We start from the raw sequence: 22,945 nt of genomic DNA, 5'->3' as shown, positions 1-22,945 counted from the left end.
TAAAATTATTTTGTTATGTTTTTATTTTATTTTATTTTTTTCATTTCTTTCCTCTTTTTTTTTTTTTTTTTTTCCGCTACCAATCGCCCAACCTCCGGCGACCAGCCAGAGGCCACGACCGATGAAGGCCGGCTCGCTGGCCTTAGGCGATATCATACAGTTGCGGCAGACTGTTGCACGACCCTCCTCATGCCCTAGAATACAAAGTGAAGAAAGAAATACCCACCAAAAGGTTGCAAGTAAGACAGTGATGCGATATCATACCGCCTCATGCTCAACCCCTAGATAACTTGCAGAAAAGATTTAAACATGGATTAATTCAAGACTCAAAAAATAGCACAGAAGGGACTTTACCTATGGAGTCTCTCCTTAAAGCAGTCAAATGAGCGCAGCTGCAATTTCAAGATGGTAAAGCAGTAAACATTTCAGACACTGTTGTTAACAAAGGAATGGCGCAATGAATTCCATTTTCAGCCGTGATTCATCAAAGGATCATAGAGATTAGAAACCTGGTAAATACCTGCCGAGGGTCTTCCCAAAATCAGCACACAGAGAACGGATGTACGTCCCTTTTGAACACATTACCCTGAATATCAAATTTTGTCTGCAAAGGAAGAAATAGGAAAAAGAAGGCCTCATTACATAATGCAAAACGGGATAAATACATAAAAGGGACTAATGTTGTCAATTGAGGACTTCGAATTTTATTTTGGTCAATTGAGGACTTAAGGTTCTTAAAAGACCAAAATCACATTTCAAGCTCGCTCTCAATGGAATTAAGGCATCGGAAATCCCATGTGGCTCCTGCGTTGAATATTGGTCAACTGCCACACGTCATCTCTGATGTCTGATTTCCATGAACGGTGAACTTAAGACCTGATTGTGGTTTTTTTAAAACTTTAAGTCCTCAGTCAACCGACAGCCATAACCTTGATTCTTGTCTCTGCATTTATCCCAACTTAAAACCATAGAGAGTCATAATTATTCAGCTAGCATTTCCGTGGGAATTAATAATTTGAAATGCTTTACAGAAAAACTCTCTGGAATACTAGAATCAATAAGAAAATAGATCTCATGAAAGAAACAGTGATGAAAATCATCATACTTGAGCACTATGACTCCCATTCCACAAAAGTAGTCACATCAGAAAAAAGACATCCTTCAGTGAGAGAAAGAAGAAGCCGAGGTAGCAGATATAGTTTCGATCAGAGATGTCTAGGTGTTGAGAGTAATTGTTCAACTCATTTGTGAACATCAATCTTAGAATGTACAATCAGATTGTTCATCTTCAGTAATATTTAAGCTTAACAAGGAATGAGCTTCCAGCCTTCCTTAACTACTTCAACCATTCTAGAAGAGCATGAAATTTCAAGCACGTCTTCCTTTCAGGATAACATTGTAAGAATGCCCTCGTTTGTCATCTCAGAAAAAGCTCGTTTAATTCACACACCAGACTGACCAAACAAAAAATTTACATGAGAGACACAAAATTAGCATGATTTCTAGCTTTTGAATATTTCTAGGAACTGAAGGGCACATGTCTTGCACTTAACGTGGAAATGACTCAAGATACTTAGTAAATTCCAAGATGCGCAGAAACGACAACAGAAACAATGTGCAACAAGCGTAGTATATAACCAAATGAATCCAGAAAATTCCTCTCACAGAGCTAATTACTTAGTTAGAATACTTCTTCATCAGCATATACAGTTTAGGAGCTACGGGAATTGCTCATCCAAATAAACGGAATGAAATATAACCCAACATCGAAGAAAGGCCCTTCATTCTCCAAGAAGAGAGGCCACAGGCCCACAATCAGTCAATTCAGGATCTTGAACTTTATATATCTCTACCCGCTATTTTCACACGCCTTCTCTTGCTATTTCATGGGTGCAGCCACCTGAGAATCTTTCGAGAATGGCTCAAGGACTCGATTGACACCTCATCCACTTTTACTTTGCACACAAACACAAGAGGATGCTTGCTGCTACCAGACCAGTGCACAACATAAAGTAGGCCACTTCAGAGTTCAGCAATCACCAGATACTAAATGTGCACCTATCAGTTGTTGCTCCCACGATATTTAAACCAAAATCTCATTTGGGTTGCCATTTCAAGTTAGTCTCTAAAACAGTAAAGCCAAAGCTTTCACCCACACTTTTAGACAATCAACTTAGTTGATCAGTTTTTTAGCAAAAAAAAGAAAAAAGTTCAGTTATTCAGTTAAAGACCCACCCTTGGGTTTGTTTATCAAAACCACCGTCCCATGAGGCCCATCCCATCTCGGAGGAAGTTCAGTACTTCGAGTCAAAACATAGGGCTCGCCCTCAGTCACCGCATTTTTTTCACTGGGAACTTTCTTCAAACACTTGAAGAACTCCTCCACCTTCTTCTCCATCACATCCTTCTCCCCCTCCTCCCTCGTCAAGTCATCACCATCCTTCTTCTCCTCCTCCTCAAAGAACACCAATTTCTTATCCTCCATCTTTTCCTTACCCTCGTTCACTCTCCTCTTATCCTTCTTCCCCTTCCCTTCGACCCACCACTCTCTCCCAGCTCGAGGAACGCCTTATCGAGGCAATGCTCGGGGAAATACTTCTTCTCCAGCTGATACACCATCTTGTAATGCTTGTCCTTCTCCCACGGGTAAGCGAACGCATCGTAGAAGTACAGCTCCTCCTCCCTCTTGTGCAACCTATGGAACTCTACGAACCCGCCCTCCGCCTCCTCTCGTCCTCGGAATCGGACCCGTACATCCTCTTCATCCTCTTGCTGTAGTACTTCCTCTTCGACTTGTCCATCCCCGGATCCGCCCCCGGCGAGAGCTTCCGGTGCGCCCAGTCGTCGAACCCGAGCTCCACGTCAGGCCTCTCGGAGGCGTCCGGCTCGGGGCCGGGGGCGCTCTCGCCGCCACCGCCGAGACGGGGGCGGGTCCTGGCGAGCGAGGACTGGGCCGAGCGGTTGACGATGAGGTCGTACTGCAGAGGGTAGGGGGTGGAGGTGGTGGAGAAGAAACGCGGCGGCGCGGAGGGAAACGAGAACGACGAGAGAGCGAGGACGGCGGGAGAAACGAAGGGGCTGAGGAAGAGGAGGAGTTTGGGAGCGAGGGAGAGCGATTTCGCCATCGCCATCGTCATGGCTGAGCAGCCGCGAGCAGAGCATGGCAGAGCAGGAGGAGGAGGAGGAGGAGGAGGAGGACGGCGGAACAGAACCAGTCGACGAGACTTCTGATGGGCCTTGGGTCGGACGGAGCTGGAGATCTTGGGCCCCCCAGCAAGCTCCCTCGGCCCACGTCCAGGCCCAGATGCACTTCGGGCGGACCGCGCGACGTCTAGAGGAGGAGAGAAAATTCTTTGGAGCGTTCGAAACGTCATTGGGGCGAGCGGAGGGGACACGTGGCTGCGCTGCCGGGTCGCCGGAATGGGCCGACGGAGCCCAGGGCCCTAACCTAAGTTCGTACTTTTGATTCCACATCATTCGGATCTTCATAATAGTAACGACCCCCCGGGTGCCATTTCCTATCGGCTTGTACGACGAAATGCCGAGGAAAGTATCGGAAAAGTCTCAAGCTTTTTGTATTGATATAAATTTGCTCATGAATCTTTTGATTGGATTAATTTAGTTTTGAATATTTTCATATTTTATCAATTAAGTTCATTCAATCAATTCAAACCGGAAATTGCTAACCAGATGTCGAAGGTCTTACATGACACGGACAATACTGATGCAAACTTTTTTTCATGAATTTTTAATTTTTTTCCTGTTTTAATTTTCTCTGTTTCTTTCCCTTCTCTAAAGGTAATGGTGAGCGAGGGTTGGCCTCATCACCACAGACGAGGGTGGGCTTCATCAGGCTTTGCTTGGGTGAGGGCGAGTGTTGATGAGGCTACCCTAGCCTATGTGAGGATTGGCCTCCCTAGGTGTCCCTCGCCAATGCTCACCCTCATCCTCACCCGAGCAAGGCCAGCCAACACTAGCCATGAGCAAAAAGAAAAAAAAATAAAAGTTATTTAATAATGTCCATGTCAACATTTGTCATATAGGGCGATTGGAATCCATTTGGCAATTTCCAGCCTAAGTGATACGTTAATTATGACTTTTCTTCTTCTTCTTTTGCCTTTTTAGCTTTGAGTAAAATGTGGACCATGTTTGAGGGAATATATTCGATTTCATTCATTTTCCGCTCATGTGGAAACAAAAGGTGCTTTCATTTTTGTTGAAAGTGATGCCATGAATCACCATGAAAATGGGAAATTCCGTTACTCTTTTCACGCAATATTCTCAATAGTCCTTAAAAGGTCACGTCTAAGCTCTGGAACATAAAATTTCAGGGGTATTCCCTCCTAAGTGGGAAAGAAAATTTTTACACCTAGGAGCGAGGGAGTTTTTTGGGAAAAGGTAGACTCATTGTCACATTTTTGGAAGTGACTATCATGAGATAAGCAGATATAGTAGCTTCTCGTGCCTAAGGTGAGGGGATAGGATACACAAGAGTTCCTAGTATGTTGACATGTGCTTTGCGTGATATCTTTCGATCGATGTGTTGCCCTTGTACCCCTAGTTAAAAGATATTGTGCTTCGTATAGCTACAAATCACTATGAAAACGAGAGATTTTGTTATTCTCTTCATATGTTACTCTCGATATCCATTGTGATAGAACTTGACCAAAGACACTTGTACTTTCTCCATCCACACATACTAAACCATAGTAAACAAAGGTATTTACAAATTTCGACAAAAAATAAGGTATTTAAATACACGTAGATAAGGAGAAGGATAAGAACGATTTCGTGATAGAATCGAAAACTGGAGAGATTATAAAGTATGTAGAGTAGATTTCAAGTACCAAGATTTGAAAATGAGTTCTAATAGACAGGTTTTAGGTTTCGAGTACTTAGAACCCGAAGCAAGTTTTTGTATTTTTCTTATTATATATTTTCGCACAATTCAATGATATTTCATGACATTTGATGATGATTATATAGTTTGAAACTGCTAATTTGAGCTTTCATTTCTAACGATATGCATGACCAAGATTTTTAATTTGTTGATGTTTCATAACAACAAACAGTGGTTATTTAACATAATGATCATTGTAGTTATTCAATTCATAATATAAGTGGATTATGAATAAACTCAAGAGTTGACCCTAATACTTGTGGCAAGCTAGGTTCTATGTTTTAAAGTATGCATTGTAAGCTTTGTGCCTGTTTGGTAACCATCCCAACAGTGATTGATTTTGATTTTTTATTCTCAGGAGTAGTTTGGGAATAGAATTGTGTTCGGTAAAAATTTTGTTCCCGGAAACAAATTTCTATTTTTTTGTTCCGGAAGTAGATTTGGAAGAGAATCAAGAATTAAAAAAAAAGTTGATTTTTGTTTTGAGAACAAATCTAAAAATCAAAACCAACTCTTCTCTTCTATTTTCTCTTCTTCTTCTCTTTTCTTATTCTTCATCAACCACCATCCTCCGGTTGTTGTCCGCCGCCGCCCGCCGCCATCTGTCGCCACCCGCCGCCACTCACCAACACCGTCCGCCACCGCCACCGGTCGTCAGCAACCGGTCCAGAGAGCTTGCCGGAGGCAAGCCCAGCCACTGGCAAGGTTCGCCCAGCCCCACCGGTGGCGGGCGGGCCTCGCCCAACCCCGGCTTCGTCGGGGCTGGCCACCGGCGAGGCTGGGCAAGGGCTAAGCAAGCCTCGCTCAGTTGCCAGCAAGGCTCAGCCGTAGAGGTCGGCGACGCTCCGGTGAGGTCGCCAGCCCTCGTATGGCCGGTTGTTGGCCGATCTAACGACTGGCCTGAAGAAGAAGAAGAAAAATAGGAGAAAAAAGAAAAAAAAAGTATAAAAATTATTTAAAAATTAAAAGAAATTGATTTGAAACAGAATCAATGAGCATAACACCAAACGCAATTCTATTTCAAAATCAGAAATTTTGAACAGTTACCAAACGGCTTAAAATACTTAGAATCTGCTCCCAAGAACAGAATAAAAAAGAATTATTTCTTATTAGAATTTACTCCCAGAAACAAAATCGTTACCAAACGCGCCCTTAGATTTCAAAATTTTGGGAATTGATTCTCACAAATAAGTTCAAAGTTTCAAGTAGAATCTAGACCAATATTAGAATCACTTATACCTACACGTAGGTCATGAACACGACGTGAAAAAAAAAAAAAAAAAGCAAATAAGTATTTTGTTGTATTTATCATTGGCTAAGAGAGTCGTTGTGCTTTTAACTCCCGTCCTTATGATTATAACTCGAGGTAGCACCGTCACTTGATATCAAATATCTTCAAATTTTTAGAATTTCATATTATGTTCCAGCAAATAGAAAAGCCTACTTCAATCTCTGTCATTTTCTCTTTATATAATAAATTATCAAGAAAGAAAAAATCGAGGAAAAATACAACGATTCACGTGCTTCCTCTCGAAATTTGAAAAATCGAAACTGGTAAGAATTTGACAAAAGTTTTGGAATTACGCGCGTGCTCGTGGATACTGTAATTTGTAAATTGAAGATGTTTTTAGAAAAGAAAATAAATTTAGTCCGGCTAGTCTCCTGATCGAGCCTCTTCATTTCCCTGTACCTGCCCCAAGGCTGGTTACCTGGGGATTGGCATCGCGGGGATCTGAGGGGGGTCCCTTACCCCCCGCCCGCTCCCCCGAAGGGGGTTGTGGCGGGAGAGCCCTGCGGGCCGGAATCTTTTTCGAGCCCCGGATCCGGGCTCTATCCCATCTATTCCGGGATGCCAAAGCCTTTTAACCCCATGTTCAGGGGTAGTCGAGAATGCTAATTAGAAAGAAAAAGAAAGGGAGGAGAACAAATTTACAAAATTTACGAGGCATTATGCATTTGAGCGGACCTCCTGCTCTGCTCGCATTGCTCAGCCATGGCGATGGCAAAATCGCTCTCCCTCGCCCCCAAATCCCTCCTCTTCCTCCGCCCCTTCGTGTCTCCTGCTGTCGCCGCTCTCTCATCGTTCCCATCATCCTCGTTTCCCTCCGCACCGCCCCGTTTCTTCTCCAACACATCCGCCCCTACCCTTTCTAGTACGACCTCATGATCAACTGCGCAACCCAATCCTCGCTTGCCAAGACCCGCCCCCGGCTTCGGAGCCTCTAAAGTATCTGGGGTAGGTTTCAAATACTAATAATTGAGATATCCATCGCTAGAATATTTACTTTATTAACATTTCATATTCTTAATGTGTCTAGATATGAGTCATGGTGGGTAAACTATTGCAACAAACAGTGTGAAATTCAATGATTCATTGCAACCATTCAATTCAAAATACAATGGAACATGGGTAGACCTTAAAAATGACCCCGGTACTTGTAGCTAGGGTGTCGAAAATCGAACTGAACCGAAAAACAATTTTTTTCAATTTGGTTCTCATTGAAAACCAAAAAATTTTAATTAGTTGAGTTTTTATCGATTCAATTAACCGAACCAAACTAATAAAATCTAATTTTTTCCTTTTTATTTTTTTAAAAAACATTTTTTAATTTTAATTTTTTTCTTTTTCTTATTCTTCTTCTTCATTGGCCGGTTGTCGGTCGCCGATCGCCGGCTGGCGACCGACCACCGGGTCGACATCCAGCCAATGCAGAAGAAGAATAAGAAGAATAAAAAGAAAGAAAAAGAAAAAAGAAAAATAGATAAAAAATAATTACAAAATCGATTTTCAAAAATTTAAAAAATATATAGAAAGGGGTGTATGTAGGGAGAAGTATAAACACAAAAGTAAAAACCGAAAAACCAAACCAAACCGAGATTTTAGTTATGTTCAATAAATTTCTTATCAGTTCGATTTTTTCATTTTTTTGAAAAAACCGAACCGAACCGAACCATTTATGCCCCTACTTGTAGCAGGATAAGTTCTATGTTCTAAAGTATGCACGGTAGATTTCATATTCCAATATTTTGGAAACCAATTCACATGAATAAGTGCCAAGTTACAATTGAAACTTAGACTAGCACTAAAACTGCTTACTCCATACATAGGTCATGAACACGGTGTTAAAAAAAAAAAAAAGAAAAATGCAAATAATTGTTTGTTATATTTAGGGAAAATTCCAAATAAGGACCCGAAGTGGATTAATTTTCTCAAATAAAGATCCGAAATAAATTTTGTGTCAAATAAATACCTAAAATGGACTTATTTTCTCAAATGAGAACCCGAAGTGGTTGAATTAATTCTAAATAAGGACCTAAGCTTGTGGTCAGCCAAATATTTGCCAACTATCAAGTATGCAACATTTGTGACGACCGGAGTTTGGGCAATTTTGTCCAAAAAGAATCTAGGAAAAATTAACAAATCTTAAAATGGAAACAAAAAAAACCCTAGGTTTTCTACAGTCTCCCCATTCCTTGTACTCATTCTCTGCAAAGTCAAAGACCGAAGTTCTCCCCATTCCTTGTAACCATCCTCCGCAAAGTCGAAGACACAAATTTTCTGCCGGTTAAGGCACAAATTCAAAAACAATAAGAAAACCATATGCTATTTTCTTTGTTTGTGGAGACCTAAATTCTCCGCCAGTCAAGCAAGGTGAGGAGCGGCAATAATCGAGTAATGACGATGACCGGGCAACGATTTGGTTGAGGAGCAGCAGAGGAAAAGAAAGAAGAAAACGTAAACATTTAAATGAATAACCTAAACTTAATTAATTTATAATTTTCTCTTTTTTTCCAATCACAAATTTTTGACAAAATTGCCCTTATTTTAATCACCGAAAAATGTTTATCGGTGAATTAAGGTCCTCAATAAAGATTAACTTGATTACTTCATATCCTTATTTGACGCAAAATTCACTTCAAGTCCTTGTTTAAAACAATGAGTCCACTTTAGGTCCTTATTTAACACAAAGTTCACTTTCGGTCATTATTTGAGAAAATAGATTCGCTTCAAGTTCTTATTTGGAATTTTCCTCATATTTATTATTGACTAAGAGATAGGTCATGAACATGGTGTTAAAAAAAGAAAAAAGAAAAAAGAAATATGCAAATAATTGTTTGTCATATTTATTACTGACTAAGAGAGTTGCCGTGCTTTTGACTCCTGTCCTTATGATTATGACTCAAGATGGCATTGTCACTTGGTATCAAATATCTTTAGAATTTTAGAATTTCATGTTATGTTGTGACAAATAGAAAAACTCACTTCAATCTCCATCATTGTCTCTTTATAATTGATCAAGAAAGAGAAAACCGAGAAAAATTCCCAACGATTCACACGCTTATTTAAAATAATGAGTCCACTTTTGGTCATTATTTAACACAAAGTTCATTTTGGGTTATTATTTGAGAAAATAGATTTGCTTCAGGTTCTTATTTGGAATTTTCCCTCATATTTATTATTGACTAAGAGATAGGTCATGAACACGACGTTAAAAAAGAAAAAAAGAAAATGCAAATAATTGTTTGTCATATTTATTATTAACTAAGAGATAGGTCATGAACACGGTGTTAAAAAAAGAAAAAAAGAAATATGCAAATAATTGTTTGTCATATTCATTATTGACTAAAAGAGTTGCCGTGCTTTTGACTCCTGTCCTTATGATTATGACTCAAGATGGCACTGCCACTTGGTATCAAATATCTTTAGAATTTTAGAATTTCATGTTATGTTGTGACGAATAGAAAAACTCACTTCAATCTCTATCATTGTCTCTTTATAATTGATCAAGAAAGAGAAAACCGAGAAAAATTCCAAGCGATTCACACGCTTGATCCTAAAAGTTGAAAAATCACAACTTGTGAGCCTTTAAAGAAAGTTTTGGAATTACGTGTGTGCCCGTGGATATTGTAATTTGTAAATTGAAGATCTTTTTAATAAAAAGAAAAATCAATTGACTAATTAGAAAGGAAAAAAAAGAAAAAAGTAAAAGAGGAGAATAAATTTACAAAATTTACGTGGCGTTATGCACTGGAGCACAAGGGAACATGCTTTTTACATTTTCGCGATGGACAAAAAAAAAAGACCACTTCGATTTCCCCCCACTACAAGAACTTTCTAGGAAGTTGCTACGAACGTCTCCGAGCCGTGCCAAAGAGCGATGTGGACAACAGGCAAACTGCCGTAGCCCGCACACAACGATCCCCCACTTGGAAAACTTCGTTTCCACACAATAAAAAAAAAAAACAAACAAACAAACAAAAAACACAAAATAAAATAAAATAATAACAATTTTAAAAAATTAAATAAAAAAAGTGCGTCAGACAACGAAGGGCAGCTTCCTATATCAAGAAACCTTGCCAATTTTTTTTATTTGTTTTTTCGCCTATCGGGGACCATTTTCTCATCGACCCAACTAGAAGGAAGGAAGGATTGGTCAGCGGTGCGTGGGCATCGGGCTCGCAAATTGCATTAACTCAGGTAAAGAAAGAAACAAGGTGATCTTAATATTCGACGTACGAAAAAAAGAAGTTTACATCATCTATTCAAATATTTAAATATTAAATCACATCATCTTAAGTGGTACTAACTTTTCAATGACCGGTGAAATTTTTTGCATTGTTTGCTAACATGACTTGTTGGTGTATTTCATTTTTTTCTTTTTGCGAGTTTATTCGTGCATGTGAAAATAAATTTGCAAAATATAGAAATAAATAAAATAAATCGGATATGCATGTCGAGTGACTTAGATTCCTAAAACCATCGGATGCATTATAAAATGAATGGAAAATAATAATAATATTCGTGTTTACCGGATAAAATAATAAATGAATTTCTGGGCTTCTTGTGCTTTGGTCCATGCAAGGGGTTGACGTTAATGGCTACCCCATAAACAAACTCCAAATTTGAAGATTCGCCCCCTCCACATGTGGGCTTAGCTATCGAAGCTATCTCTCACTTTACAAGTGAAAATTAATTAATCAATCAATGAATTAATTAGTCGAATTAGTTAATTAATCATGTTGTTTTAATAAAATATGTGCAAAAATGGGAAGGCATGTCCGAGGACAGATGGCACAGCGCTTCGGTAGGAACAAAGGAAGAATAATTCTCCCGTCTTTTCAAGATTTCTTAGTCGCGAAGACTGTTCTCCTCCGGGCCTTTATCTAACTTCTGTTATTTTAATTTAATCGTGGCATAAGATATTCATTGCTTTGTCAATTTAAATTTCCGAGTTGAAGTGAAATCGGCCTTCGAGTTCGCATTGCTGTCCTTTGGACCACCATCGATCTACATGGTCGTGACCAACAAATGTGAAGGGAGACAAATAACTCTCGATACCAATTAAGTAATCGACGTCGATCTCCAAGTTTGCATCGTTGTACCTTTGACCGGCATTGACCGTGGCGCCACGACCCGATCAGCGAGAGTGTGAACTGCGAAGGGGGATGTTAACTCTCGAGACCATTGAATAATCAACGTAAAGTCGTCCCTTTTTCTTTGATTAAGAAAATAATAACGCTCTAAGACTATATATAACTACGCGACCAAAAGGGTGTTTTTGTTTTATAATACCAAACTCGAAAAACCGACTTTTTGCAGGGGAGCTTTTCTTTTCCCCCACTTTTAATTAAAAAATTTCATTTCTTTTGCCCCTATTTTCACGCCACGAAAAAGAGGGAGGAGCCCGAGAAGGCCACAGGCCCACATCGCTAAGTTCACGACTTTATAAAACGAATTCTAATCTTTATTTTATTTTATGATTTATAGAAAGAGCAAAAAAAAAAAAAAGAAACTCTTCTTTTCTACGTAGCTCGTGGAACTGGGACCGAACGACGGAGCACGCGATCCGGCGGAAATCCCCATTATGCCATGGCGCAGCTGCCCTCGATGGGGCGCGGAGCGGAGGGCCCGATCGTAATTCCGAGGAGTCCGAGGTTGGCCGCGGAGGCAGCGAAACCGAAGAAACGGCTTCTTCGTTAATGACGTCTTAAATTTTTATTTTTTTGGGCAACCGTCCACGGTAGACAACATTTTCTGCTTTTTAACTTTTTATTTTTTAAATCTAGTGGTGCGATTCTACGGTGCAAGCGACCTCGCGGGGGAGCTCCTCGACCGTCGGATCGGTTCCCCGCCCAAACCTTAAAGCTTTCCGCGTGTCGAACGGGTGGATGAAGTAAAGGTCCCGGCAAATACCTTCGCGCGCACCCCGGCTCGCATGACCCAATGATCTCGAGCCGGAGGATCATGTGGGTCCCATGCGAGTGAGCTTCTTCCGATGAAGATGCGGGTCCATGGAGAGTCGAATTTTCGAGTTCCAATAAAATGGTCGCCAAAGCCGACCTCGACCCTTGTAATTCAATCAACCCACGGCCCAAAAAAATGTCCTAGGTAAAAGCCATCGGCTCGTGTTATATAACTAAAAACGATTGTTGTTTAGTCATATAAAGTCTATGTTATTATGTAATTGAAAATAATTCTACCTCAATTGTGATATACTAAAAACTCATTTTTCTTAACGTGTAAACATTAAAATTCGCAATTTTCTTGCTTTGAATATATAGCGGACAATGATTGTGTTTGAACATTTCATTTCTTGACAAAAAGGAATTATTAATCGTTTAACATCACGCGTCATTTTGTTTCCATTTTGGGTCCAACTTGCCTTTATAAATATTTTTATGAGTCCCAAAACAAAACAAAAAATAGAAAAAAAGGTATTTTGATTTCCATTTTCATGACATTGTGATTGCTATGCTATGACTTATGCTGCTTCTTCTTCTTCTTTTTTGGCAAGCAGTGTCATACTTCTGTTTTGGAAGTTTTAAGGGATAGGGTCTAATCAAGAAATAAATCAAAGTTTAAGAAAAATATGTTGCATCTATATTTAACAGCCATAGATGCATTTCGATAGTGAACAAAAGTCAATTGTAAAGAACAAAACAGTAATATCGAGTAAATTTGATGTGAACCACTTATTTCTACGACAAAAATATGCAAATCAATGAATTGGCACCAATGAAATGGAGATAGTTTTAGATATCAATGGGGATATTACTCGGTGATTCGAATTAAATAAAACAACAAACGTGTGTAGCTACAAGTTAAAATTAAATTGAAGGGCCCGATCAATGACTACATCAACACTTAACTGAGTCTATCGAATCCGACCATCGTACTCATCAAATCAACCTGTTTTTTGTCTTTACAAGACGGGATTGAATCGACCGGTTGGATTCATTGGAAATCACCCCTCATTTTCCTTTTGGTACACCAAAAAAAAAAAGAGGAAAAAATGGTTTTTTTTTTTTTTGGTTGCTTGATTACGCTCTCTCTCCTCTCTCTACATATACGTCCGGGAGTCACCGTGCAGGATTCAGACGGGAGAAGGAAATCCACCAAACGGCTATAATTTGACGTTTCAAGTTCCATTCTTTCCCCTAAATCCCAACCCCCACAGAGAGAGAGGAGGCAACAACCCCCTCCGACGAACCGTCGCGTTGTCTCGCCCCCGCAGCCGATACCCTTCCCGCCGGCGATTCTCGGGTCCCCTTCCGTTTCCGTTCGTTTCTTTCTTCTTCATCGACGGCTTCTTCGTCTGGGTTTCGACGATCGTCCCGTCGGAGGGTGGTGGTGCCGCCGCCGGAGAGAGAGAGGGGATTGGAGCGGCATTCTCGTTCGTTTCAATCCTTGAATCCCTCGCCTCGTTTCCGCTTCGCGTCTCACGATGTCCGATGGATATTCTAGTTCCAAGAAGACTGACGATATCTGCGAAGACTTTTGTGGCCGGGTAATTCTTCTTCTTCATTTCTCTCTCTCTCTCTCTCTCTCTCTCTCTCTCCTCCCTTTTTCTTTCCCTTTCTCTTTTTCCACGTCCTTGCGAAAGAAGAAGAAGAAGAAGAAGAAGAAGAAGAAGAAGTGGGTTGTTATTATTTCCATCATCGGGATTGATTCTCTCGAAATTTCAGGGAAAATCTTTCCTACCTCTTCGTTGTCGTTTTTCTGAGTTCCGGGTGATGGATAGTCCGATTTCTTTTTTTCTTTTTTTTGCAAGTTTGGAGAAATTTAGGGAGTGTGCCATATGTTGTTCTTGCGTATAACCTATCAGTTTTGTTTTTCTAGCAAGAAGATGAAATTTATTGAGCCCTAGAAATAGTATTGTCGATTGATGTCGTTTCGCCTTTGCGTATGTTTTCTTTTCGTTAAAAAAAAAAAAAATTTGTTTTCTTGCTTCGTGCTGGGGGAGACAATGAATTCCCCTTTTCAAGCAGAAAGAAAGGTGAGATTTTGGCCTTTCGGCGTCCAATGTTGGGGAAGATAATCCATTTTCTCGTTCTTTTGGGCATAATCTTCTGCCTTAAAATCTAGATTGTAAAAGTTTCTTTTTTTTTTTTTGGGGGGGGATTCTGGAATCCTGCTGCTTCATTGCCTCTTTTTATTATGGATTATTCATGGCGTGATCAATTTAAATATTAGAGAAGTTGCTCTTTGAATCACATGATTATATCTCCTGAATAGCCAACTTTCAGAACGTTTCGATGTCTCCGAGGTCTACTGAACCATTCACGGTTTTGCTTGATTTTCAAAGATTTGATGCTCATGTTGTTAGCCTTTGATACTTGGATATTCGGATTAGATGCCTTCGATTGTGATTTCTCTTTCGACTGGAAGATTGGTGTCTCAGTCTGTATTTCTGCCCCTGCATTTTGACTTGATATCTTAGAAAGTTTTGTCCTCTAATATGCAGCAGGCAACTCGTGCAGCCCGAGGTATGTCAAGACTTCGCTGTCTCCTTCGAGAGATAGATATGAAGACGTACCTATTTCTGTTTGTTGTCATCCCAGCAGGAATTTGCGGCCTGTACTTGCATGGACAGAAGATTTCCTATTTCTTTAGACCCCTATGGGAATCCCCTCCAAAGCCTTTTCATGTAATTCCGCATTACTATAATGAGAACGTGTCGATGGAAACTGTTTGCAAACTTCATGGATGGCAAATCCGTGAGTTCCCGAGGCGGGTCTATGATGCGGTTCTGTTCAACAATGAGGTTGACATCCTGACAATTCGGTGGAAGGAATTGTATCCTTATGTGACACAGTTTGTACTGCTCGAGTCAAACTCAACATTTACTGGACTACCCAAGAGGTTGATTTTTAAGAAAAATCGAGACAAGTTTAAGTTTGTTGAGCCTCGGCTGATTTATGGTACAATTGGAGGAAGGTTTAAAAAAGGAGAGAATCCATTTGTTGAAGAGGCTTATCAGAGAGTCGCTCTAGACCAGCTAATTAGGATTGCTGGCATTGGGGATGATGACTTGTTGATTATGTCAGACGTGGACGAGATACCTAGTGCGCACACAATCAATCTTCTCAGGTGGTGTGATGACATCCCACCTAAACTTCATCTGCAGCTGAGGAATTATTTGTACTCTTTTGAGTTCTTTGTAGATAACAAAAGCTGGAGAGCATCAGTCCACAGGTATCAATCTGGCAGTACGAGATATGCGCACTTTAGACAGAGTGATGACTTGTTGTCTGATTCAGGTTGGCATTGTAGCTTCTGCTTTCGCCGCATTAGTGAGTTCATATTCAAGATGAAAGCTTACAGCCACAATGACCGGATCCGATTTTTTCATTATCTAGACCCGACAAGGATTCAGGATGTCATCTGCAAAGGGGCTAATTTATTTGACATGTTTCCTGAAGAACACACGTTTAAAGAGATAATCGGGAAGTTGGGGCCCATCTCTCATTCTTACTCAGCTGTTCATCTTCCTGCCTATTTGTTAAACAATGCAGAGAAGTACAAATATTTGCTGCCAGGGAACTGCAAGAGAGAGAGTGGCTGAGTAACTTTCTTCGAATGTGAGGTGGCTTATTTTGGCATGTTTGGAAGGTGAAGATGCTTTGGCCACGAGAAAACAGCTCCCTGGGAAGACCATGGATTGCAATCTTGGAGATTTAATTCCAGCATCTCGTGCACCTCCTAAACCTTATTCGTCATTCTCTTGCAAGGCATTTGAAGAACTTGCATGTTCTTGAAACCTTGTGGATGGAGTCATTCTATAGTCATTTTCGGACTCGAGTTCTTTGAGTGCCGGATTTGGGGCATATTGTGCTTTGGGGTTTTTGATATTGATGTTGGAGGAGGAGATAGTTTGTCCTGACCCTTGTGAGATTGCATACCACCTCTTGTGGGTATTGCTCGATCTTTCCTGTCTATAATATAGGATAGCTCATTTTTCCCACCATTTTCTTTGCTGGGAATTTTGTTGTGTTAATCTAATCTAAATCTGTTCATGTATCATCAGAGGATTTCCATCAAGCGGATGCAGATTAATTCTTTACATTGTTATTGCAGAGTAGGGTGTGCCTCATCTCCATTTCTCTTCTTGTTTCTTCATCCGCTGTCCCTGCACATGTTGTATTTAGTTTGATTTGATATGAGACTTATGGTTGCATGACAGGCTGTTATTGGTGCAGTCCATGTGCAATGTGGGTTGACTGTTAAACACCTATTCAAACGGTCAACACATATATTTAAGTGCGAGAGCTCACTTTCTTTTTAAGGTTGGCGACTGACCGGGAAGAACCTTTCTTGGAGTTTTTCTTGTTGCAAGAGGCTCGGAACTTGAGCAGGTTCTGTCAACGATGTCATCAAAGAGAGGACAAAAAAATCACAGCCAATTTAGTGCAAGTTGCAAGCAAAAAAAATAAAAATAAAGAGAGGACAAAATAAAATTTTATCTTCTGAGAAAGGAAAGTGAATGAAGGCACTGCCCGGGGGTACAGTTAATGTGGATGTCTTCTTTACGATGGAACTGTTCTGAACCTTTTACTTTCCCATGGATTAGTCAAATGTGACTATCGTTACCCGAGTCGCGTTCTTTCTTCCTTTTCGTCCTTTCTTCTGCTAGTTCTTTCTTCCTTTTCGTCCTTTCTTCTGCTATGAAAACACTGAGACAGACTTCTACCAATTTGAGCAATCGTTTCGTGTGATTTTGCTAAGTTGCGGATGGATAAGAAAGGGATGGTAAGCTTAAAATTGTGCCAATAGATTTGAGTTTTTAAAGGGTGTCCTTAAGCAAGGAGACTGGAATATGCCAGATTAGGTGGAACCGCCGGGGTCTGAGTAGTATCTTGGACAGCCTCAAGGTGTGCGAGTGGAGGTTTATGCCAAACGTGATCTCTAAGAATAAACTTGAGTTAATCATTGTGCGGAAACCACTTTAAAGTTCAAGATCCTCAATGGGGGCGAAAACTATGCTGAGGCCGCTTTTCATTAATCAAAGCAAGTAACATTGATTTGGATAGCTCAAATCACTGCCAGATCCAGTGATTGAGAGTCCTCAGCATTTCAACCTTTTAAAGATCCCCGTTCCTCATTAAGGCTTGAGTCTCCCTAGTTTACCTTTCAATCTCATTATACTAACTTTGCTTCTTCTTTTTATTCCGATTCAACACTGCCATCATCATTTTAGCTTCCGGGTTTGATCAACTTCAAAGTGATCTACACGCACTTCGTTCCCAACCAAATGACGCGAGTTCAGTCCAGTGCAAATTGACACGAGAAGAATATCCTACTATTCCTGGTTATCATTTTGAGTATCTCCATGCACAGGACTGGAGGGATATGACACATGAGGCAAAGATGCCTTGGCTGACTCAGGACCACCAGCCCATTGGCTTAGCTTCAGCTTATTATCACACCACGATTGCACGCTTCTCCAACCTGGAATTGCCCTTTTTCGAGAGGACATGGTGCATGGGGATGTCGAACTCAAACTATGGATAAAACGAAGTACCGCCTGGATTTCTTAAAACATATTCACTTGGATATTCTTATCTTTGATGCCCCCCAACCTCTGCCAATATCCAACCACTCAATCATTGATGAGCTATTTGTCTTTAACATGGGAAAGTACAAGAGAATAATTAATTTCTCAATCCAAAAATACTGATAGGTATATTCACCGATTTAGATGTGTAGCAGCCCAGCAATTCTTGAGCCTTACTCTCAATCCTAAAGTTAGGGAGTGGCTCCAGTCGAGAATTAAAAGATTATTTGGAACTTAAGTCCAACTGCGCAAAAAGAAGATTTGTTTTTCCTATGCTAAACTAGAAGGTTTTGGGAGCTCATAAGCTAAACTTGGCTCCAAAATGGCTATGCCGAAGCAACCCAATGTCAGGCATGTTCCAAGTATCCCAGTGGAGAAAAGCCGCGGGATGACGATTCATATGTGGAGAAGTCTACGATCTCTTTCAACTTAAGCTCAAAATCATGGTGAAAACATACGGTAAAAACATCAACATTGCTAGAGGTACTGCATAAGTCTTCCTGCTGAGTGTCCTGTTTCGGGCCCATCCTGCAGTCTTCTCATGATGCCATGGGCAGGCTATGTTCATCACTATGAAATTAAATCCAGACATTATGCTCAATTTACAAGCAAAAATGCAAGAAGAATAAATGAGGGATTCTCATGCTCGACTTCAGCAAACTATCTGAATCCTCAACAAAACTTCAATTCAATGTCGTTAGTCTAATTCATTAGCACCGATACCAGGAAAGTCTTCACCACCTTCGATGAAGAGACATGGTCCGCATGCAAAAGTTACTATTCTGCCTATCATGCTCAGTTCAAAAAATGGAGCATCAGCAGAGTTTAAGATAGCGTTGAATTATTTCCTTCGCCATAACGCATGGAGTAAATAACATATTCATGAATACATTTTGCGGAATATCATCCAAAATGTAAATCCGATGTTCTTTACATTTACAGGCACCGAACAACAAAGAATTGCATTACCACAAACAGCCACACATCTTGCAGACACAAATTAAGAACATCAACCACCCGCTCGGAATAGAATGATGTAGGTTCCCATAAGACAGGAACTGGTAAGAAGTCGTAAAAAAGCTGACTTTCAGCTTGCTAAGGAGGTGAAACATTTTGCTTGCAGCAACACAATCGGTATGCTATGGTAGCGATGCATATCAAATAATGTCTAAGTCCAAGTTTGTGATGAGAAGGGGCAAGCATCAATGTTCCCTCAAAGTAATTGGCTTAGACATTGATCCACCAAAAGATACTTTAGTGGTGGGTTGAGCCAGCTCCAGCATGCAAAATTGGGAACCCCCAACAATTTGGAGGTTCGTTCTTTGTCGTATCTTTTCATATGCGTCCTAACCATTCAAATATGCCCTCTTGGGAACCAAATGGCAGCTCCTGCAGTGTGCATAAGAGATACATAAATGATTGCTTGTTGATGTTTAAAAACTTCGCACTGCATCATATCAAGAAAATTGCGTGGTAATGCAAATTTGGTTAATCTAGAATTTGCCACTTACAGGATGCAGGAAATCTGGTGGAGAATCAAAGTCTAGTTTCGCAAGTTCAGAGATCCCATAGGTTGCATTTTCGTCGGTTACTACCTCATTTACCACCTCATTTATCTCCGGAAGTGATGTTGGAGGCACGAGATTGCATCCTCTATCATTGGAGGGAGAATGAGACCGGGAAGGCTCTTCGTGAAACAAAAGCCCGTCAATGTAACCAAAATCAAAGTCTTCCAGAGGCTGAGATTCACCAGCCAACCATTCAGGATACAGCTCATCATCCTCGAGCTGAATATCCTTAAATATATCCTGCTCAACAATGCCCAGAAAAGATCACATAAGCTTCTGCAGAAAAAATACGCAAATTTTATGTCTTCCAAGAAGTTTTCAAGTTTGAATTCTCTTGGGATATGGAAGATATTCAAGGTTCCTCTGCCACCAAATTTGTTTCATTTCTAGAACTCACTGAGGAAAGAAATATCATTCTCATGGACCATGGCCACAGTTAATAATACTACACTGATGCTGTTATCCTATTCACCATTCAATAAGAAATTTAAAAAACAAGTATTTTAATTGTTTGCACCTCTTTTAGTTCTCCCTTCGAAAAGTTCCAGCAGGCAGCAATATTTTAATCATATGTCAATAAATGATTCACACAATGAAATAACAACAATTTCGACCAACCTGATCAGATGACTTCATATCTCCCTCAGCGACATCATCAAGCAGACCAAATTTTTCTGTTTGATGTGGATTGAGAGGATTTGGTTTAGGGGTCCTTGGATTAGTTTGAAGAGTCGTTACATCCTGATAATCAATATCCATACTTTCATTATTCTCCTTATTATTATTATTATTCTTTTCAGTCTCCTTGGGTTGCTGAAGGAAGATCTTGGAGACCACATATTCCCCATCCTTCTCCTCCTTGTCTGCGCCCAAATGATATTGATGCATCACCCAATTGGATTTAGCAGCCTTTGACCCCTTCTTTGAACTTTTGTAAAGAACCATTATTTTCTGCCATCCGATATGAACTCCATCAATGGCAACAGGTTTGGTCTTGCCAGTCTTGTGCCAGCGAACATCCTCTCTGTTCAGATTATGCTGATCATGAATTTTACGACGCTTTCGTTGTCCAGTGGCGTAAGCATTCATGGTCCTGTGAAAGAAATGGACACTTCTTCCATCTTTATTGACACCTGAAAAATGAAATACACCAAAGAATGAGCAGATTGTTAGTTATTAGAGATCCAGAATGCAGCTTCTGAGAATGCACCTATTTCATTTCATATGAAGTGACAAGTGTGGCCTACATAATTAGAAAAGTACGACATTGGCAAGTTAAGTGCGTGACCCTAACTAATTACCTGACTATGGGCACTGAATACACCAGAATGGACATATTATGATCTCGAGTGAGAGTATAATTGAATTTTTTTTAGATCACGATTAAATATTAGGTTGTCAAATGGATAACAAGGTTTGGCCTATACTATGGAAAGCTACACTTTTCATCTCATGATTAAGACAATCTTCTCTGCACAAGACATGTGGACTGTAATCAAGAATTATAACAAGCTACTTAATGCATATTTAGCTGCAAAATATTTGATTTATCCTTTGACAAGCAATCCTGTCATTTGCTTTAAGGACTTCGATTCAAAAATTAGTCATCAATGACTTAAATGCAAGACGTAGAAAAAGTCATAAAAGGCCAAAAAAGAGCACAAAGGTTCCTCACCAGGAAGATTTTCAGGATGAGTATAACAAATTCCTTCGTTCCACTCAAGTGTGGGAATAAATTCATCAATCAGCACGTGCTGTCTTGAGTTTCCAATGCCACATTTTGCTGCCAAGTGCTCCAAGAGCTCACCATCAGAAGGATCAAATTTTACTCCAGCAGGAAGGCCAGGCCATTCCGGTGAAACCTGCATAGAAGAAATTTTGCTAGAAACATCAGTTAAGCTGGACATTCCCAAGTAAAATTGAAAAAAAGGAAAAAAAGTAAAGTCGCCCAGAATCAGACACTGCAAAGTAGAGCAGTATGACTAGAATTACTTAACATGGATCTTTAAGGTCAGTAAACATGTTCCCTTGCATGTTAAATGCCAAAAATATGAGAAAAAAGGAACGAATTTCACTTTCTTGAAGCAGAGTGTATCCTACATCTAACATGATGAATTTGGACGTCCAGTTAGGTGAGGAGAAATAATACTCGGATAAGTATCTATTTGAATTGATGTAGTACGTTGATCAGATAAGACAATTCTACAAGTAGCATCACAAACTCACATCAGTGTTATCGATAAAAAAATGACAATTTGGGCATTCGCGATTTGCACCACAGTCTTTGATCTGACAAGAAGTGGACAAGGTAGCATTTTTCACTTTCTTTGCTATTGATCTGCCATCGACAAGCCAGCTCCTGCAAGCAAATAGAGGCCATAAGCTAATGCCTAAGTATGAGTGTTAGAGCAAACTTCAGCAAGAAGAAAAATATATTAGCGACAAGAGAGATTAAATAACAGCATAACAAGACCCAATGTGCAGAGGAAGGCACGGGGAGTCATCAATGCATAGCGATGCTACTGAGGTCGGTGAGAAATCTTATTGCTTTCCTCTCACTATAAGTAGTTTTGACGGCATTATGATATGAGGATGCTGCCAAAGAGTCAAGGCAAATAAACAAGAGTACCGACACAATCAATCTCGAGAGAGATGGTCAGATATAAAACAGGGTCCACACTTGCCATAGAAAGATTGACATCCTCTTCTGACAACATCTTCTACGAGGATAAGCTGATGATGATGACCATGGAATGTCGCAAAATTCATCAAGCAAGTCTATTTACTAAAGCTAAACGAAGTTCCTTGGGAACAAGAGCTTCGTCCAGGTGTTTAAAAAAACAAGAACCGCCAAGAACATATCGCTCTAGCTCCTGCGAAACGGCCGAGGGCTAAGCAGTCCAAAACGAGAGCGAACGAGTAAAACCCTGAAAAAAGCATCGACATTCCTCCTCTAAATCCTAAGGAAGCAAGAGAGGCCGCGCATGGTTGAGCCCGACAGCTCTTGGAGAAGCAATTCAGTCGCGCGCTTTTCCGCACTATACCAGGACAAAGTCAGGCTCCATCACCCCGAACCCTCCATTCTCTCGCCCTATCCCGCTTTCCGCCATCCTCTCACCTACCGATCCTTCGATCGTTCGCAAGCGTACGTAACTAGCTCTCTCGTACTAGATATCGTCCCCCACAAAACCCAAGAACAGAAAAACCCAACCACCCCTCGGAACGAAAACGCAAGAATCCCCCTCCCCAATCACTACAAAACTCCAACACCCCACCTTCCACTTTCCATGCGTTCTCCCCCTCGTGGCCTCGGTTCCAACTGTTTAGAGAAAGAGAGAGAGAGAGAGAGAGATAAAGAGAGAGAGGGTAAACCGCGCCGATCGAGACATGGCAGGAGGAGCTACAGTAGCAGGCAGCAGGAGGGGACGACGACGGCGGGGAAAGAAGGAAAGAAAGAGGAAACAGAGCAGGAAAAATCGCGAGAGCAAATGGGCGGACGCCTATCGCTTCGACCGTCGGTACTAACTTACTTCGCCATGGAGATGCCGCGAAGCTCGGTCGAAGCAGACGCCGGAGGAGGAGAAGTCCTTTTCACATCTGCAACTCCTTCGCGTCTAGAGAGAGAGAGAGAGAGAGAGAGA

At 40.6% G+C, this 22,945-nt stretch overlaps 2 protein-coding genes and 1 non-coding gene across 5 annotated transcripts; 1 reads left to right on the top strand and 2 right to left on the bottom strand.

Annotated features, from left to right (window-relative positions):
* Positions 1-54: 54 nt before the first annotated feature.
* On the bottom strand, positions 55-3,164 carry LOC104423907. Its single transcript, XR_005546963.1, has 3 exons — positions 2,236-3,164; positions 521-604; positions 55-392 (listed from the first exon to the last, which is right to left on the bottom strand). It is a non-coding gene; the product is annotated as an uncharacterized LOC104423907 (transcript).
* A 10,097-nt stretch (positions 3,165-13,261) lies between these two features.
* Positions 13,262-16,362, top strand: LOC104422652. 2 transcript variants are annotated; one of them, XM_010035038.3, is made up of 2 exons: positions 13,262-13,689; positions 14,650-16,362. In XM_010035038.3, exons 1-2 carry the CDS (start codon positions 13,627-13,629, stop codon positions 15,745-15,747), a joined length of 1,161 nt encoding a protein of 386 aa, XP_010033340.1. In that variant the 5' UTR covers positions 13,262-13,626; the 3' UTR covers positions 15,748-16,362. The 2 variants fall into 2 exon arrangements, with proteins under 2 accessions (XP_010033340.1, XP_010033339.1); XM_010035037.3 differs by having other exon boundaries at positions 14,647-16,362.
* A 2,239-nt stretch (positions 16,363-18,601) lies between these two features.
* Positions 18,602-22,920, bottom strand: LOC104422651 (SUPPRESSOR OF GAMMA RESPONSE 1). Of its 2 annotated transcripts, none has more exons than XM_010035036.3 (6): positions 22,835-22,920; positions 21,531-21,663; positions 20,980-21,166; positions 19,923-20,437; positions 19,248-19,544; positions 18,602-19,125 (listed from the first exon to the last, which is right to left on the bottom strand). In XM_010035036.3, the coding sequence occupies exons 1-6, from the start codon at positions 22,840-22,842 to the stop codon at positions 19,072-19,074; spliced, it is 1,194 nt and encodes a 397-aa protein (XP_010033338.1). In that variant the 5' UTR covers positions 22,843-22,920; the 3' UTR covers positions 18,602-19,071. The 2 variants fall into 2 exon arrangements, with proteins under 2 accessions (XP_010033338.1, XP_010033337.1); XM_010035035.3 differs by having other exon boundaries at positions 22,677-22,919.
* Between the last annotated feature and the right edge of the window lie 25 nt (positions 22,921-22,945).

The sequence above is a fragment of the Eucalyptus grandis genome, chromosome 10 (assembly GCF_016545825.1).
Source record: "Eucalyptus grandis isolate ANBG69807.140 chromosome 10, ASM1654582v1, whole genome shotgun sequence".
NCBI lineage: Eukaryota > Viridiplantae > Streptophyta > Magnoliopsida > Myrtales > Myrtaceae > Eucalyptus > Eucalyptus grandis.
The sequence above is the reverse complement of the archived record's forward strand: the minus strand, read 5'-3'. Positions and strand labels throughout refer to the sequence as shown.

Bases quoted from the DNA above. Each gene is read 5' to 3' on its own strand.
- LOC104422652 (XM_010035037.3), top strand. From the start codon at position 13,627: ATGTCCGATGGATATTCTAGTTCCAAGAAGACTGACGATATCTGCGAA. The intron at 13,690-14,646 runs GTAATTCTTCTT...TCTAATATGCAG, and splicing joins GCGAAGACTTTTGTGGCCGG to CAGGCAACTCGTGCAGCCCG.
- LOC104422651 (XM_010035035.3), bottom strand. The intron at 21,167-21,530 runs GTGAGTTTGTGA...TCTTCTATGCAG, and splicing joins TTTTTATCGATAACACTGAT to GTTTCACCGGAATGGCCTGG. The intron at 20,438-20,979 runs GTGAGGAACCTT...TTCATTTTTCAG, and splicing joins TCATCCTGAAAATCTTCCTG to GTGTCAATAAAGATGGAAGA.